The sequence below is a fragment of the Betta splendens genome, chromosome 14, assembly GCF_900634795.4.
Source record: "Betta splendens chromosome 14, fBetSpl5.4, whole genome shotgun sequence".
Taxonomy (NCBI): domain Eukaryota; kingdom Metazoa; phylum Chordata; class Actinopteri; order Anabantiformes; family Osphronemidae; genus Betta; species Betta splendens.
Window position 1 is genome coordinate 7,475,116 of NC_040894.2, and position 15,430 is coordinate 7,490,545.

Below are 15,430 nucleotides of genomic sequence, written 5' to 3' on the forward strand. Positions count from 1 at the left end.
GGGTACAGGTGTCTCCAGCATTCAACGCTTTATGATACTGACATTGAGGTTGAGCATGAGCTACACCAATATACATATTTAGGTAATTAAGTCCAAGTGTGCCACACCAGAAAGTTCCCACAAACCGAATTTCAAAATTAGCATGCATACTACTAAATGTAAGAGTGATACACATAACTTAATTCAGTAAAATAGACATCATAAAGCTGTTTTAAAATTCACCAGACTGACGTTTCTATGGCAACTGCTGATGGCGTACTGCTCGCCCTGTGGTGCAACGCGCATGCGGGGTTTGTCGACACCCACTTTCGCAGACAGGAAGTGTCTGCGAAACTTTTTCCACTGCCCAGCCCTACGCAGACGCCTTCCATCATACTGCGTCGGCTGGCGTGATTAATTTCAGTACGAGTGTGACAGCCGCTCGTCAATGGGCAACAGCATGTGTTACTTTCACTTTTAGCATTTAGCACCGCCTAAAAAAACAAAAAACGCACTATTTCCTGCCTCCGCGCAAAACCGGAGCGCTGTCCCTTTAAACTGAAGAGGGCCACGCAGCTGGAGCTTCACCCTACCAGCGGCCGAACCTCCGCTCTCTCAGGATCCATTCATAAATAAGACATCGTGCGCGAAGGAAGCTCGCAGAGTCGCGTCTGATTTAATCGCCCAGCGAACCGGATGCGAGGGTTGAGCAGGAAGCCGACATGTTCACCTCGACGGCGGCGTGTGAATCGGGGGCACGGCTGAGAGCGCAGCAGTGACTTCCCCATGGCTGACCCCCCTGCCGATGGGTTTGACTTCGTGTGCGCGCCGTCAGCAGGCAGCTCGATCCGGCTCGCAGCCGCTCACAAACCACAAAAATGCTCGTTTCCGCGCGGGGTTTGATGCCGTGTTTGCGCTTCCGCACGACTCAAGTCGCCCTGATTTAAATACTCCGCCGCTTCCATCTTCCTGCCTTATTTTGACAAATGGTGCCGCGCCAGAGGAGCCGAGGACCTGACGTACGGATGGAGCAGTGAGTTATGGCAGCGAAAGAGGACCTTTATGCCAAAGTGACACCGCGGAGGCAGCGCCAGAACCGGCCGAGCACCGTCAAACATGGGTCCACTCTGGACGTGCTGCTGTCCATGGGCTTCCCCAAGACCAGGGCGTGAGTAGCCTGCACAGCTGTACGCTCCCGAGACGCGCGCGCGCGGTTACAGCCTGACTAATGGTGATGTCCTCACGGTTTCTCGCTAGTTCCCTTTATCGGCGCCTCTGCACGCTGTGTTATCAACAGCAGCAGCTGATACGAAGCATCTCGTTTCTGCTCCGCTGTAACTGTTCCCCACGTTCACTCCGCAGTTTCTGCTTTTAGATCCACAGGCATTTTTACAGGTTTCTTGTCTAAAATTAAATACTATATATATATATATATATATATATATATATATATATATATATTTAAACAGATAATTGTTATTACTTTGTTGTTGTACATAATACAGACGTAAAATGACATATTCAGACCCAACAAGTTGAAACTGTAAGAATCCTCCCCATATTTTATTTGAGGAATTGAACATACTATACAATATACAGGTTTTTACAGTATGTCTTAAAAGTAATTTAAACAGCTATGTTTGCTTTGCTGATATGTTTCGCTGTAGTACGCTTTTTTTTTTTATTTAAACCGTCCTATAAATTATTCCTTTTAGTACTAAGTGTTGTGTGAGTCAGGAAGTAAGATCAGAGTTTAGTGAAGGCCTCACCCTCCGGCCATTCTGCCCAGTCCTCAGTGCATCTACTCATTCATCCTTGAAATGAGAAACAGGTAATTTCATACAAACAAGTAATATGTTTAAATATACTGAGATTTCGCATTTTCAAAGAGCGGAGAGTAACTAACACATTTGCAGAGTAGATTAGTTCATCTGAGCCTCGGGCACTGCTTGAAGTCTACTCACATCAGCTATAATCATAATGTCTCTCCTCATTGTTATCAGTGACTCCACCATTATATATTGAGCTCAATGTTCATTGAACAGAATCATCCCACACAAAACCCTTCATGTACAGTGGGTTTTATTATTGTGTCCCGTTTAACAGAACAGAGCGCCGTGAATAACTCCGTAATGTAGAACAAGAGCGTGCAGCATAGCGATGGGGCCCTATAATAAGTTTTGCTAAGTAGGCCAAAACTATTCAACAGTTTTTTTTTTCTTTCGACTGAAGAGACACAGAATCTCTAAAATGTCTCTGAGGTCATTGGAGCTCTCATCAGACTACAGCTCTCTTCTGTCTAATGAACCCGCTACAGACAGAATGACTGACGGCTGGGTTGATTTGCAGACTCGCATCTATTATTGAGGACAGACTGGTACATTTTTTGGACCAAGGCTGTGAAGTCATAATGCAGCAGAAGCGTTAAGCAGCTTTACATGAAGTCTGTCTCATCTGATGAGTTTAAATACAGGAACGCATATGAAAGCCGAGGTTCATGCATCCCCACAAAGTAGAAACTAACAGTGTTGCTCAGTGCCTAAGAAGCGTATCAATGTGTTATAATTAACTACCTTTGTCCTCAGAAAAAACAGTTCTGCGAGAATATAGAGTGAATACAGTGAACACTGCAAATGGCAAAACTGGCCAAAAAAAGAGAGTGATGAATAAATAAGTATGCCAGATATTCAATGCTGTTACTAAGCTTCATCCACCAGTCAGTGATAAGTACACTTTTTACTATTTTTCTGTTCGACCTTTACTTAAATGTTGGTGGGCGAAAGAGAAGGGAGAATGGGAAAATGATTTATCGGCCATAGCTTCAGGGAACAAGAGCATCATTGTGTTTGAGTTTTTTTCTTAACCAGCACAGGACACACACACACACACACACACAGCTCTTCTGTTTTAATTGGGGATTTTACCGCTGAGTCATGAAGAAACTGACCAGAGCTGGGTGGACAGTGCCCTCGCTCGCTGTGCTTGATTTTAGACCTGATCCAGCCGGATCATGGTAACTTCACCAAGGTAGAGTGTAGTGAATCAGCTGACTAGCTTCTAATGGAACAAGTGAGCTCTCACTCTGCTTGTCACTCCCATGTCACAAGTTATTATTAGCCTCCATCATCCTCCTGAGTCACCACCTGGTCTAACCAGCGCTGTAGTCTGGAATTTAAACACGTCAGACGCAGTCTCTGTTGAACTGCTCAAGAGCTAGAGTCAACTGGAAAAGTGTAACACGACAACAGCTGATGCAAAAAATCTGAACTTTTGAAACCTTAGCATGTGGAAAAACATACACATGATTTGTTTCATTTCCTTTTTTACGCTGGATAGAACACACACAAGTTACTTAGATATAATCAAAAGATTGATAATGGAAAAAAATGCAATATAAAATATTTCTGTACACCTGTACTTTATGTCGGCTACTGTGGACAATCATCATCAGGAACTTTGAGAGCGGTTTGAATTCTGGTTGGTGCTTCATGCAGAAAACATATGAAGCCTGCCTAGTTAAAAACTAGGCGTGCTGGCACACACCTAAACACTGGAGGCCGTGTGAATCACCCAGAAGACCCCTGCACGTGTCGAGCGAGCACGTCTGAGAGTCAACCACTACACGTTATTCAAACGATGTGCAGGGAAACGTCGCCACAGACAGACTGCGGCTTGGGCGCGTCAGCCGCGCGTGAAGCGCAGACGAGCCGGCGATTCACCTGCGTGTGGAGGAAACCGAACCAGAAGCACGTTCATAGACTGGAGTAGCACCAGCAACTGCTGCGTTGTTTTAGTTAGTTATTCTGGAGAATAATGTGGCAATTGTGAGCAGAGGAAACAGGAAGTTGATGACCGAAATGTACCAGAGCAGAGGCTGCAGTGACACAGACGGCGGAGGAGGATTAGACAGAATTCAACATTTTACAGCCTTTTTAATCTTCTTCACCCCTTTCTTGAAGCTGAAGGCGTCGCAGCAGCGCTACGGGACAGCTCTGAACATTTACAGATGTTCTCGCACATCTGAGGCCTGAAGCGCATACTTTTATTATTCTGGAGCAAACCTTTTTAATATGGACGCCTGGGTTCATTTTAGTGGTGAGGCCTCGTCCTCGGAGGTTAGTTGCTGAATCGCAGCGTTGTCTTTAATGTGAGCGAGGTTGAAGTAACATCTTGAAACGGAGCGAATGCAGGTGAAGAGCGAGGGCGGGCGGGGCGGGTACCTGCAACGGGTTGCCGGTGTGAATCCCAGTCTTTCCGGGCAAACAGTAGCACTTTCATCCACTTTGCGTGCAGTGAATTGGTGTAAATTATATTTTGAGGCCACGGACTGATTCTGAAAAGCGAGTTAGGTTTCTGGTTTTCTTTATTGCCGTTGTTTTGTGCAGATAAAAGCGCCCCGATGCCCCACCACACGTTCGCTTCTAGAGCAAAGTCGTCGGAGCCGCTCCGCTTGCTGAGCTGCAGCACATCTGGCTGCGATAAAGGCTGTGTACGGTAAATGCATATGCCGTTACAGCCCGTCACCCTCTGAAGCCCTTTGCTGAAGAGGAAGTCTCTGTGGATGCTGACTGTACGAGGCAGAGAGAGAGACGTTTCATAACCCCTGCTGTAGCCGCAGCCATATGTAAATCTACGTTATTTGGTAACCTGCATTACATTAGCTTTGTGCACTTTGACAGGAGGAGCCTTAATTCTGGTTTTGACATCATTGCTACACTAACACTGTGGAATATTAACACCCTGTAGTCACACAAAGAGCCACACTGTTCTTTATTTGCTGGTGTCAGTCTCCGACTTGCGCTGCCTGACCTCTTGGACTTCTCACTTCTCTCAGTGTGAGCGGAAGAGAGGCAGCTCTGGACAGTAGTGTTTTTAAACAAGCTGTGGTGAAACACTAGCAGCAAATAATTAAGTCACTGTTCTCACCACTTATTGGTGTTGTTTTCGCCGGGCCGTCGGCTGGTGACGCCAGGCTCATGGCTGGGACTCACCCCCCCCCCCCCCCACCCATGGCTGCAGTCTGGTGCTGTGCTGCTGCAGCACGGCTGCCGGCACCGTCGGCGCGATAAGTGGTCGGAGACGTGTGTTCGCCATCGACTTGTAAACAGGAAATGTTGATTCGCCCTCAGAGCTGAGTCAGGAAGGGGCCTTTGGGAGCATATAGCTGGAGACTTTGTAGCTGTGTGCTGTGGGGGGGGGTGACAGGATTCGGTCCGGTTCAGATCCAAATGATGGAACACGATGCTAACAGGGATCAAAGTGACCTTTTATTATAATATAGTTTGGTATAAAGCAATAACTCTGTCCAGCGGTAAAGCGATAAAGCTCTAACGAGCAGTCCAACCAATGTTTACATGTTGTGTATGAGAAGCAGCAAACAGCACAGAGGCCTAATATTTATCTGCAGCGGTGTCAACATGTGGATACAGGATCGCATTTGCCATACGTTGGCGACATGAGAGGCTTTTACTGCGGTGCATGTGTGAATAAATTAAAAGGAGGGTCACCATCATGCGAATGCCTGTTCAAAGGCATGACTAATGCGGAGCGACTTCTCTCCCTTGCACGCTTTAATCTTTTTTATCTTCGCTGAGCTGTGAACAGGAAATGCAGATTATAAATAACTCACACGGTCCGTGTGCTGAGAGATCTTGGGTTTAGATGCTGTATAGTTCGTGAGAACAACCTTGGCCATTAAGATGATGATGTCGGAAAATATTTTTTTGTCTGAGTCTTAATATTTAACCACCGGAGATAAGAGGAGACACGCTGTAGGTAGTTATAAGCTAACAGCAGCAGATGTGATACCAAACGAAGTCAACGTTTAAACACGAAACTTCACAGAACGTTTCGTTTTTTGGAAACTTGCCCTAAAATGCAGGATCAAGTTCCTCTCAGTCAGTCGCCACGGTAACCGCCGTCTGGACGTGAGCGACAAGAGCAATCAGCCGGTGAAGTGCAGCGCGTGGCTGCTGGGTCGGCTGATTGTACAGTCGGACCCGTCCGATCCCAGCTCGCTTCGCGGCGCAAGGCGGCGGCTCGCGAGCGGAACCGTGACCCGCGTTAACGGGCCATCGCGCCCTCTGTGTCACGAAGGAGAATCCCCTCTCCCTCCTCCTCCCAGCGCCAGGTGGAGTCCTCGAACAACATGTTTAGCCAACAAAAGGCTCTCCTCCGGCGTTCCCCCGAGCAGCAGAGTCCATTTAGGTCAAATGCTGTGACTCTCGTTTTACAGGACGAGGCCACCGCAGATGAATGGGACACTTTAGTCTCTCTTTGTTGCTCCTATTTGATTCGTGTTCATTTCTGTGCCTGTGCGGCAGCCATCTGTCGTGATGCCGGAGCCGCGGTGCTCCCACCCGGCCCGCTGCTCTCTGTCAGGCCTCGCCGCCCCGGGGTTCGGGGACGCTGGCTCATCCAGGACCCCTCTCAGTGGGACAGATTTAAAAATAGCTCATTGAATTTTAATGCTTGGGTGGCACAATGCAATCTGCCAGCGTGGCCGCACGGAGAGGCCTGACGGCACGTCTTTATCAGCCCGTCTGTGAGTCAGACGCTGGCTTTCGCACTTCCTGCCTGTCCTATTAGTAACAACATTAATAACAGCTGTTTCGCAATTGCTGAAATGTCATTTAGGTTGCTTAAGCATGGCTTAACAATAATCTTAACCATCTAATTGCATCAACGTAGGGACTGCATCAGCGCTGACACACTGGAGTGCTGATTGACAGAGGGAGCGTTGGAGATGCTGTGCCGTGAACCCTCACAATCATCTCCTCGCCCCGCGTCGGCCCTGTTTAAAGTCGGGAGCGAGCTGCTCCACGAGAGAATCCCTTCAGAGGCGGCCCGCAAAAAAGGACGCTAATTAGATTTGCAGCGAGAGTAATCATGTAATCAGCTCTCGCTCGTCTGCGAGAGTCTCGAGTAGCCAGGCGTTGTAAAGTGACACCGATGGGTATCGCGGGATGCAGCGTTTTGTGCGTTTAGCATAATTCGAATAAACACAAGGCCTCAATTAGTTTTTTATTAATATTGTGTATTAGGATTGTGTTCACGTGCAGCGCTGAACAATACTTCCTTTGAGGCTGGCTCAGATAAGGATCAGTGTGGTTTGGTGAAGCTCTGGTATGAGTAATGAAACCCTGTTATTGTGTGCTCGTTGTTGTTTCACTGCCCTCTTGGGATGTTTGTTCTTCATTCTTAGTCACGTGAATCAGCAGCAGTCCAGGCCCAGAGAGAGACTATTGATTATGTGACTGCGCTCTAATCCTCTCTCTCTCTCTCTCTCTCTCTCTCCCCCTGCAGTTTGAAAGCTTTAGTTTCGACAGGAGGCAAAAACGTCCAGGCTGCTTGTGACTGGTAAGAACCACACTCGCCCATCCTCACTCCTATCATCAGCGAGCGTCTGCAGTGCTGCCCCCTGCTGGCCGTTAACGCCCTCTCACCCCCTTCACCCCTGGCGCAGGCTCTTCTCCCACGTGGACGACCCGTTCCTGGACGACCCGCTGCCCAGGGAGTACGTGTTGTACCTGCGGCCCAGTGGCCCTCTGCTCCAGCAGCTCTCGCACTTCTGGCAGCAGTCGCGCCTCTCGTGTGGCAAGAACAAGGCGCACAACATCTTCCCCCACATCACCCTGTGCCAGTTCTTCATGGTTGGTGTTTAGATCGTCAGCGTGGACTCTGTCGCTGTTTCGTCAGTGATGCTGATGCGTCCTGTTCTCCTCAGTGTCCTGATGGGAAGGTGGAGGCCCTGTCTGAAGCTCTCCAGTCCACCGCGGCCAAGTGGAAGGGCCGCATACCCATGCCTCTGCCCCTGGAGCTCTACATCTCCTCCTCATTCATCGGGCTCTTTGTGGAGGAGCAGGTGGCGGAGGTGCTGAAGCATTTCGCTGCAGATTTCGCTACAGAAGCGGCAGCTAAAGCAGGTTTGTCTCCCGGAGACTCTGTAGACGGGCGGCTACGTGTACGTGAACAGTGAACAGTCACTGTCCTGTTCCCTTTTTGTCCAGATGCTCACGTGGAGCCCCATAAAAAGCAGCTTCATGTCACTCTGGCGTACCACTTCCAGGCCAGTCACCTTGCAGCTCTGGAGAAGCTGGCCAAGAACATACAAGTGTCTCTGGCGTGTGACTGGCTCGCCGTGCTCTTCAGTCGCGACATCCGCTTCGCCAACCACGAGGTAGACCTGGCTCCTCACTGAGCAGCTCACACGCGCCGCTCAGACCTTCCAGCGCTCATTTCCTGTGTTTGCTGCAGACGCTGCAGGTCATGTACCCGTACGTGCCTCAGAATGACGACGAGCTGGAGCTGCTGACCGGCGACTTCATCTTCATGTCCCCGGTGGAGCAGAGCACGGCCAGCGAGGGCTGGGTGTACGGCACCTCGTTGGGCACGGGCCTGTCCGGCCTGCTGCCCGAGAACTACGTCAGCCGGGCCGACGAGTCCGACACCTGGGTCGTCCACGGGTAAGGGAGCGATGCCCCCCGCTGTGAGGCACCGAGACCGTTTGAGGCACCGTCCGTGCTCCGTGGATGATCTATGTTTGTCTGATGCTCAGGTCCCACTCCATCCTCAACTACTCTCCGTCTAGCTGTCCGTCTAACACAGTGGGCGGGTTGTTGTTCGACGGCGAGCTGAACAACAGCCTTCTGGACAGTCTGATGGACCCTTCCACCCTCAGCGGTCTCTGTCCCCCTATGCAGGTATAGCTTTGCTTTATTGTCTCAGCAGAATGAAGGAATTGCTGGTGTGAAGAGAATATTAAGAGAGAGTTTCCTCTCATTAATAGCTTAGACATGTTATTTCTTTCAGGCGTTGCGTCCGGCTGGTCAGGCCTCCCTGTCTAAGATGAGGCTGTTTGTGTGTCGCCATGGGGAGAGGATGGACGTGGTGTTTGGGAAACACTGGATCGCCCAGTGCTTCGACTCCAAGGGTCAGCAGCGGCGGCGCTGTGACACTCCGGGCTGCTCGCTGACGCTCGTCCTCGCTAACGCTCCTCCTTTGTTTCTGGCGCAGGCCGATACTTCCGCTCTAATCTCAACATGCCGACCAGCCTGCCCCCCCGGAGCGGAGGCCACCGGGATTATGATAAGGACTGTCCAATTACTGTGTTTGGCTCCACCCAGGCCCGTCTCGTAGGTCAGTACGTTTCCTTCCCTGGATGTGGTTTAAAATAGAAAAGAACACAACTCCACTGGTTTGTTCTTCGTATTGAAGGTGAAGCCCTGTTGGAAAGTCACACAGCAGTAGACTTTATTTACTGCTCTCCTTCTCTCCGCTGCGTCCAGACTGCTCAGAACATTCTGCAGGGTAGGACCTCCTCATCTTCTCATTCAGTCCATTACAACAAAACCTGTCTGGTACTGTACTTAAAGTAATTATTTGGAAACTAAATGTGAGTGTTTTCACCATTTTGATTTTACTATTTAAAATGAGGAGAACCTCTGTGTTCCACCTTGCGTCAGGCCTACAGCAGGACGGGAAGACAAAGATCCGCGTGGAGCCTGGGTTGTTTGAATGGACCAAGTGGGTGTCAGGCACATCCTTACCAACCTGGATCACCCCAGCAGATCTGGCTGCTGCTAACCTGAGCGTGGACACAACATACAGGTTCACAGCTCACCTGTAGCGACACTCTAGAACATGTCCAGTTTCATCCTGTGGTGCCGATACTCATAAAAACCTTTGTCCGCCTCCTGTCTCATCTGTAGACCTCATATTCCTGTAAGTAAGTTGACGGTGTCGGAGTCTTACGAGACCTACATCAGCAGGAGCTTCCAAGTGACTCGAGAGATCCTGACGGAGTGCAAGAACATGGGTGAGGATGTTTCCGTTCACGGCCGAAGGCGTTCACGCTTCAGCTTGTTGATGGTGTTAAGCTTTTTACCATATGGAGGTGTGCAATAGACAAAAGATGAAGTCCTCGTGTGTTTGAACACACACGTGTTTCATGGAAAAAAACTGCACCGTTGTTCCACTGCTTTGATGTCAAGAACCCATATTTCAAGCTGCACATTGTTGACTGCCGAGTGTTGGAACTATTAATTACTGGTGTCTGTGAAACGTGGGTTTGTTCCACACAGGAAACACGATCCTGATTGTGGCCCACGCTTCCTCCCTGGAGGCCTGCACTCGCCAGATACAGGGCCTCAGTCCCCAAAACTCCAAGGACTTCGTCCAGGTTGTGCGAAAGGTCAGTTTTACTGCTAGATGCACTTTGCTTGACTGTAGCATCTGCTTTGCTCAGCTGATCCCTGGTGTTTTTTCTTTGTGTAGATTCCATACTTAGGCTTTTGTGCCTGTGAAGAGATGGGGGAGACGGGGGTGTGGCACCTGGTCGACCCTCCCATCCTGCCTCTGACACATGGACCCAATCACAGTTTCAACTGGAGGGAGATGCTAATACAAGACTAAAGGGTTTGCTAATAGGCTATTTATCATTCGGTGGCCCTGAAGCTATGGAAACAAAAGTATTTATTATGAACTGACTATATTGCTATACTGTAAAATCCAGCCCAACTACCAAAAAGTCTGGTTTCCATCAAAGACACCATGCAAAAAAAACAAAACAAAAAAGAGCATTCGTTGAGGCTAATGTATCCAGACGCGTCGCTCAGGAAGGAGAAAGTAGCTCGTGTGGAGATCACAGCACAAATGGGTTCGGGCTGCAGACGGTTGGTTGCCTTTTCTCCATGTTCCACTCCTCAGCCCCAAACGTGGAGGTGCTATGAGAAGTCTGGGTACGTCTCAATGACTGCTGATGAATCAGGTTTTTGCCATGAGAAGGTCCTTCAGCTTTGTCTCCGGCGGAGATGTGAAGACTTTGCGTTCTGCTGCCTTCTCGCACACTGTGACGTAGTCGACACGAGGGAGACTCGTACTCGCAGAGAGAAATATTTTTCCATGTGTCACGCATTATTATTTAACGTGTAGCTACAGCCACCCCTGCAACAAAGAGCACGAAGGAAATAGTGACAATCAGAGGGAGGGGAGCTGATCTGGTTCATGCGTCCTGTTGAGCCTCCTGTAAATGTTATATCATGAAGTGATTTTTTTTCCTTGTTAACATTTTTGTGCCCATGTGATTCTTCTAAAGTCATTTTGTGGAGGCAGTGCACTTCCTGTTATCACAACCTTTGGTTATTCATTTTATCCAGGTGCACTCATCCTTTTTTGCTTGTTTAACATTTACCTGAAACTCTCTCTAAGCCTGGTAACCACACCGCTTTCTTAATACTAGGAGCATTTTATTTTATTTTGTAATGTCACATGTTTTTAAGCGCTTACTGCCTATAATGATTATTTGATTTATGACTCCGACGTTATTGATACTCTCAAAAATCAATAAAGCACGACTGTGGGGTTTTGAAGGCCAATGCATAGCAGCCTGTGCCATGTATTTTGTAGAGACATGTCCTGTGTAGTAGACAGTGTGGAGATTACTGTTAATATAGAGACAATGAGGCGCTTCTTAGGAAAAATTACAACAAATGCTGAGACAAGCCTCACCGTCGCCAGCTCGTTGTGAATGGGACGCGTTATTAATCAGAACAGAAGATGAGAGAAGCATTTTTATTTCAGATTTCATGAAATTAAAAGCACAGGTGAATAAATAATAACAGCCGATGGCTCATCTTAGTCAAGTGTCTCAGTGAACTGCTCCACTGTTTTTAATTACACATGTAGCTTCTTCTCACGTGGGGTTTAACAACTTGGGCTTGTTTGGACCATGAAGTGAAGTCATTGCTGCTTTGATAATCTATAATTATTTAACCACAGTATGAAAGATAATCTGTATATAGTATATAAAGTGTTAATTTTAAAGTTTTGAGTATTTTGCTAATGGCTACTATTCCATCGCCAGCTTAAATTCCTTCTGTTGCTCAGGTAAGACAGTTAGTTTTGTGTTCATATGTTTTATTTGTTAATTATTTTACATTGATTTGGTGAGCATGCATTATTAACATGAGCAGATGGATTTTAAATTTTAATTTTATTAATCTCCTAAATATAGGTTTGCTCTTAACCTCAGAAGCACAACTCTGGTCACCTGTTTTATAGAAATATAAAACCTGTAAAGTTTTTGTTATTCTTCCAGCACACGGTGATTATTGAATAGTAGAACTAGAGATAAATAAAGTTTAGGTTTAAAATAAATGCAAAGAAATGTCGTGCACTACATAAGCTGATGATTGTCCAGGACTTACGCCCACATGCTGCACACCACACAACAAACACTAGAGGGCGCTATTTGATGACCAATAACAAACCTGCCCATCTTACCTTGTGTAGGTTGTAGGTGCTTAAGTCCAGAGTCTGACGAGTGGTGACACGACTTTACCACTGTATTATTATGAGGGATAAATATTTGACATTCACTCAGTTTTGTATGCAGTAAGTTAAAGTGTAGGACTAGCCATTAATACATAGGCTTTATATAACTATTATTACTAAAATAGTCATAAATTTTTAATAATAACTAAATATTGATTAATATTATATTTTGCACTTTTTTTTTGCATGCATAAAATTGAGCTACTCTAAACTAGAGAAGAGCTTCTCTGCAGCATCCGTGTGAATTCAGATGAATCTGAGACTGACAGAGTTGTTTATTTACATGGCACAGAACCAAGCATGTGTTCGGCCATTTGAATTAAAGCCACATTTGATACGCAAGGACGGCATTGCTCCATCTGTAGCTGGAGCACCTCGCTGCACACTCCTTGTTTGTAGTATGTTATCACGTACATGCACCTACTGTATGTGGCAGGGAAATCCATGTTCTCAGCAGATATCAACAGCGGTAAATTAGCTCCTTAAATGCCACAACACACTAACAATAGAAAAGTGTTGATCATTTACATATCTGGCTGACTTTGCAACATTAGCATTCATTTACATGCATGGATTTTGTTGCCTGGCTATTTTTAGTTTAGCTTCAAACTCTGATAGAAATCTCCAGCTTCTTGGGTCTTAGGAATGCATGTGTTACTATGTTTTGCACCCTCTTACTTTTTCTGACATGCAGTGAGTAGTCAGATCACTTTTTATATACAGTAAAACAAGCAACCGGCTGCTGTTGCCGGGAAAGGCTGTGGTGGTTGTGGACTGTAAAACCAAGCACAGAAACCCTTTGTAAAGCCGAGAAATGCCCAGGTGGTAAAGGTGTGTAGGTTCAGCGTAGCAACAGCCCTGGCGTCTGTTTTGTTTGGTAGTTGACTGGGGTTAAATTCTAACATTAGCATTTTTCTTTAGCCAGTGCTACTGTCAGCATCGTAAGCTGAATATTTCAGAAAAGTGCACCCAATGCACCTTGTGAGCAGCCTCAATAGTTTTAGCCGCCTCCTGCCCTCGATGAAATCTAATTAGATTTTTGAATTCTGGTTCACATGTGGCACGGTTTATGTCTGGGCCACTTCTAACACTGGAAGCGTTCCCATGCTGGACCCATTGAGGATGTTCACATGCTTCATGAAGCGGGGTGAGAGGTGTCTGAAGTGTCTGCTGGGCGTCCTGTGGATCAGAACGTCAGCCAGGACACGGGGGGAAGTGAATTCTCGCTTTCCTTTAAGACCGCGTGGAGAGAGTCACCGACCTCAATCTACTAAGATCAAAAGTGACAGCAGTGGGATAACGCAGAAGGGATGACCCAAGTTGCGTACTGGGTACTTTACTCTGTGTTGTAATGCTCAAGATCACGAGTGAGACGTAACCTTGTCTTGTGTTCAAGGAGCGTCGGCCATGTGAACTCCGTTTTCTCCTGGATTAGTGTGAATGCGCTGCGTGTTTGACCTGGAGTCATCAAAGTTCTCTTGGTTTGTTTGCCTTAATTCACTAACACACGTCTTCCCAAAATTACCATCTCCAAGAACATATGTGTGTCATGCTTCTACAGGCGAGTTCATCTTTGAAACTTCACCCCAAACAACAACAAAAAAAAAATAAATCATTTTCACGTCTCACAGTAGGCCAGGCCTCACATTTCAGCATTTGCTGCTGGGTCGGCCGAGGCATAATGGAGTTTATGTTTACATAAAATAAAGTCGAGGCTCAAGGCAAGGCTGCTGCAAAAATGCGGTGGGGTTAGAGTTACAGTAACAGATCTGTTAGTCACTCAGACAGAGCAGGCAAACATATGGCCATTACAGTGTCATATTCTCAGTGTAGCATTACTCTATACACAGCGCTTGAATTACTTGGCGTTTTCCCAGCGGTTTAGAGTGGATTCGTCCCATTCATTGGTCAAATGAACATAAATGTGGCTTTATTTGTAGTCACATTCACTTTGTGTGTGGCCCTCGTCGCCTAGGTAACGAACAGAGTTTGACGCCGATGTCACACGCGGGTGAGGTCACTGCACGACGAGCCGAACGACAGCCGAGGAATGCGAACGCACCGCGGCAAGCGCAAAAATAGGAGCGGTGCTTCCAAATATTCAGGCGCAGACGAGGCCCCTGTGAAAAGCTCTGAGTCGGAGCGAGCGCTTGCCCACGGGACTCATTGAGTCGTGTTTCCAGGGTTCTCCGTGAGCCCTTCCTGCTTTTATTAAATTAATATTTTAACACAGCGGAGACAGACCCGCTCGCCCGACCCACGCCAGCAATCACGGCTCCTGTAGTCAGTCGTGCATGAAGTAGGTGAAGGGTCAGTTAAAGTTTTATGTTTTTACATGGCCTCTGTTTGGGGGCGTTTTATGAAACGGAACATATGTTGTTTGCGTTTTGATGATTTTGCTCTGTTTAAGCATTAATAAATGAGAAGGAGTAAACTATGGTGGGGCGTCATTTTATAACGACTTACTAATTTCTTAGGGAGCTGAATGTTTCAACTGGTCTAAATGCTTTCAGGAGTGTTTTTTTCCATGGATGCAGGTTTGCTGTGCGTCTTATGTAAGCGGTTCTGCATATTACAGTATAAAGAGCACGTATCCTGTGTTCTTTACTCACAGGAAAATGTTCAAGAAACAGCACTTCTGAGCTGCCCTTTTTTTTCCCCTGCTCTGTCTTGGAGCGGTTTTGGAGCGAGGGAGGGGAGGTGCAGGGAGGGGAGGAGGAGGAGGAGGAGGAGGAGGAGGGAGGTGGAGTAAGGTTGGAGTCCCACACAAGGGGAACCACGGGCAAAGAAGCCGTTTCATACTGTGCTTCTCTGAGCCGCTCTCTGTTTGTATTTGCCGGGAGCCAGCGTGCACCTGTGGGTCTCTGCACTCACTGGTCTCTCTCTCTCTCTCTCCCTCTCTCTCTCTCTCTCTCTCTCTCTCTCTCTCTCATTCCAACCGGTTGTTTATCAGTGCTGTCATGTTAGCAGCTCGTGCAGCAGGAGAGAAGCAGAACCGGACCTGGTAGACTCAAATAACAACAACAACAACAACACAAAAACCCTCACAGCAAAGGAATTGTGTTTGGAGAGTTTCTGCCTCCATCTTGAGACGAAAGCTATCTGAGGAGCAAACTTG

The 15,430-nt window shown here is 47.3% G+C and overlaps 1 protein-coding gene across 1 annotated transcript; it reads left to right on the forward strand.

Moving 5' to 3' along the window:
• Window positions 1-362: 362 nt before the first annotated feature.
• On the forward strand, window positions 363-11,616 carry ubash3ba (ubiquitin associated and SH3 domain containing Ba). Its single transcript, XM_029173232.3, has 14 exons — window positions 363-1,147; window positions 7,285-7,338; window positions 7,445-7,631; window positions 7,706-7,904; window positions 7,989-8,158; window positions 8,236-8,444; window positions 8,537-8,681; window positions 8,791-8,911; window positions 8,995-9,117; window positions 9,196-9,288; window positions 9,444-9,588; window positions 9,690-9,796; window positions 10,062-10,171; window positions 10,255-11,616. The coding sequence occupies exons 1-14, from the start codon at window positions 1,020-1,022 to the stop codon at window positions 10,390-10,392; spliced, it is 1,929 nt and encodes a 642-aa protein (XP_029029065.1). The 5' UTR covers window positions 363-1,019; the 3' UTR covers window positions 10,393-11,616.
• Window positions 11,617-15,430: the final 3,814 nt, after the last annotated feature.

What these genes read in the sequence shown, in the direction of transcription:
- ubash3ba (XM_029173232.3), top strand. Translation starts at nt 1,020, where the DNA reads ATGGCAGCGAAAGAGGACCTTTATGCCAAAGTGACACCGCGGAGGCAG. An exon ending in CCCTGTGCCAGTTCTTCATG is followed by an intron (nt 7,632 to 7,705) that starts GTTGGTGTTTAG and finishes TGTTCTCCTCAG; the next exon opens with TGTCCTGATGGGAAGGTGGA. An exon ending in TCGTCCAGGTTGTGCGAAAG is followed by an intron (nt 10,172 to 10,254) that starts GTCAGTTTTACT and finishes TTCTTTGTGTAG; the next exon opens with ATTCCATACTTAGGCTTTTG.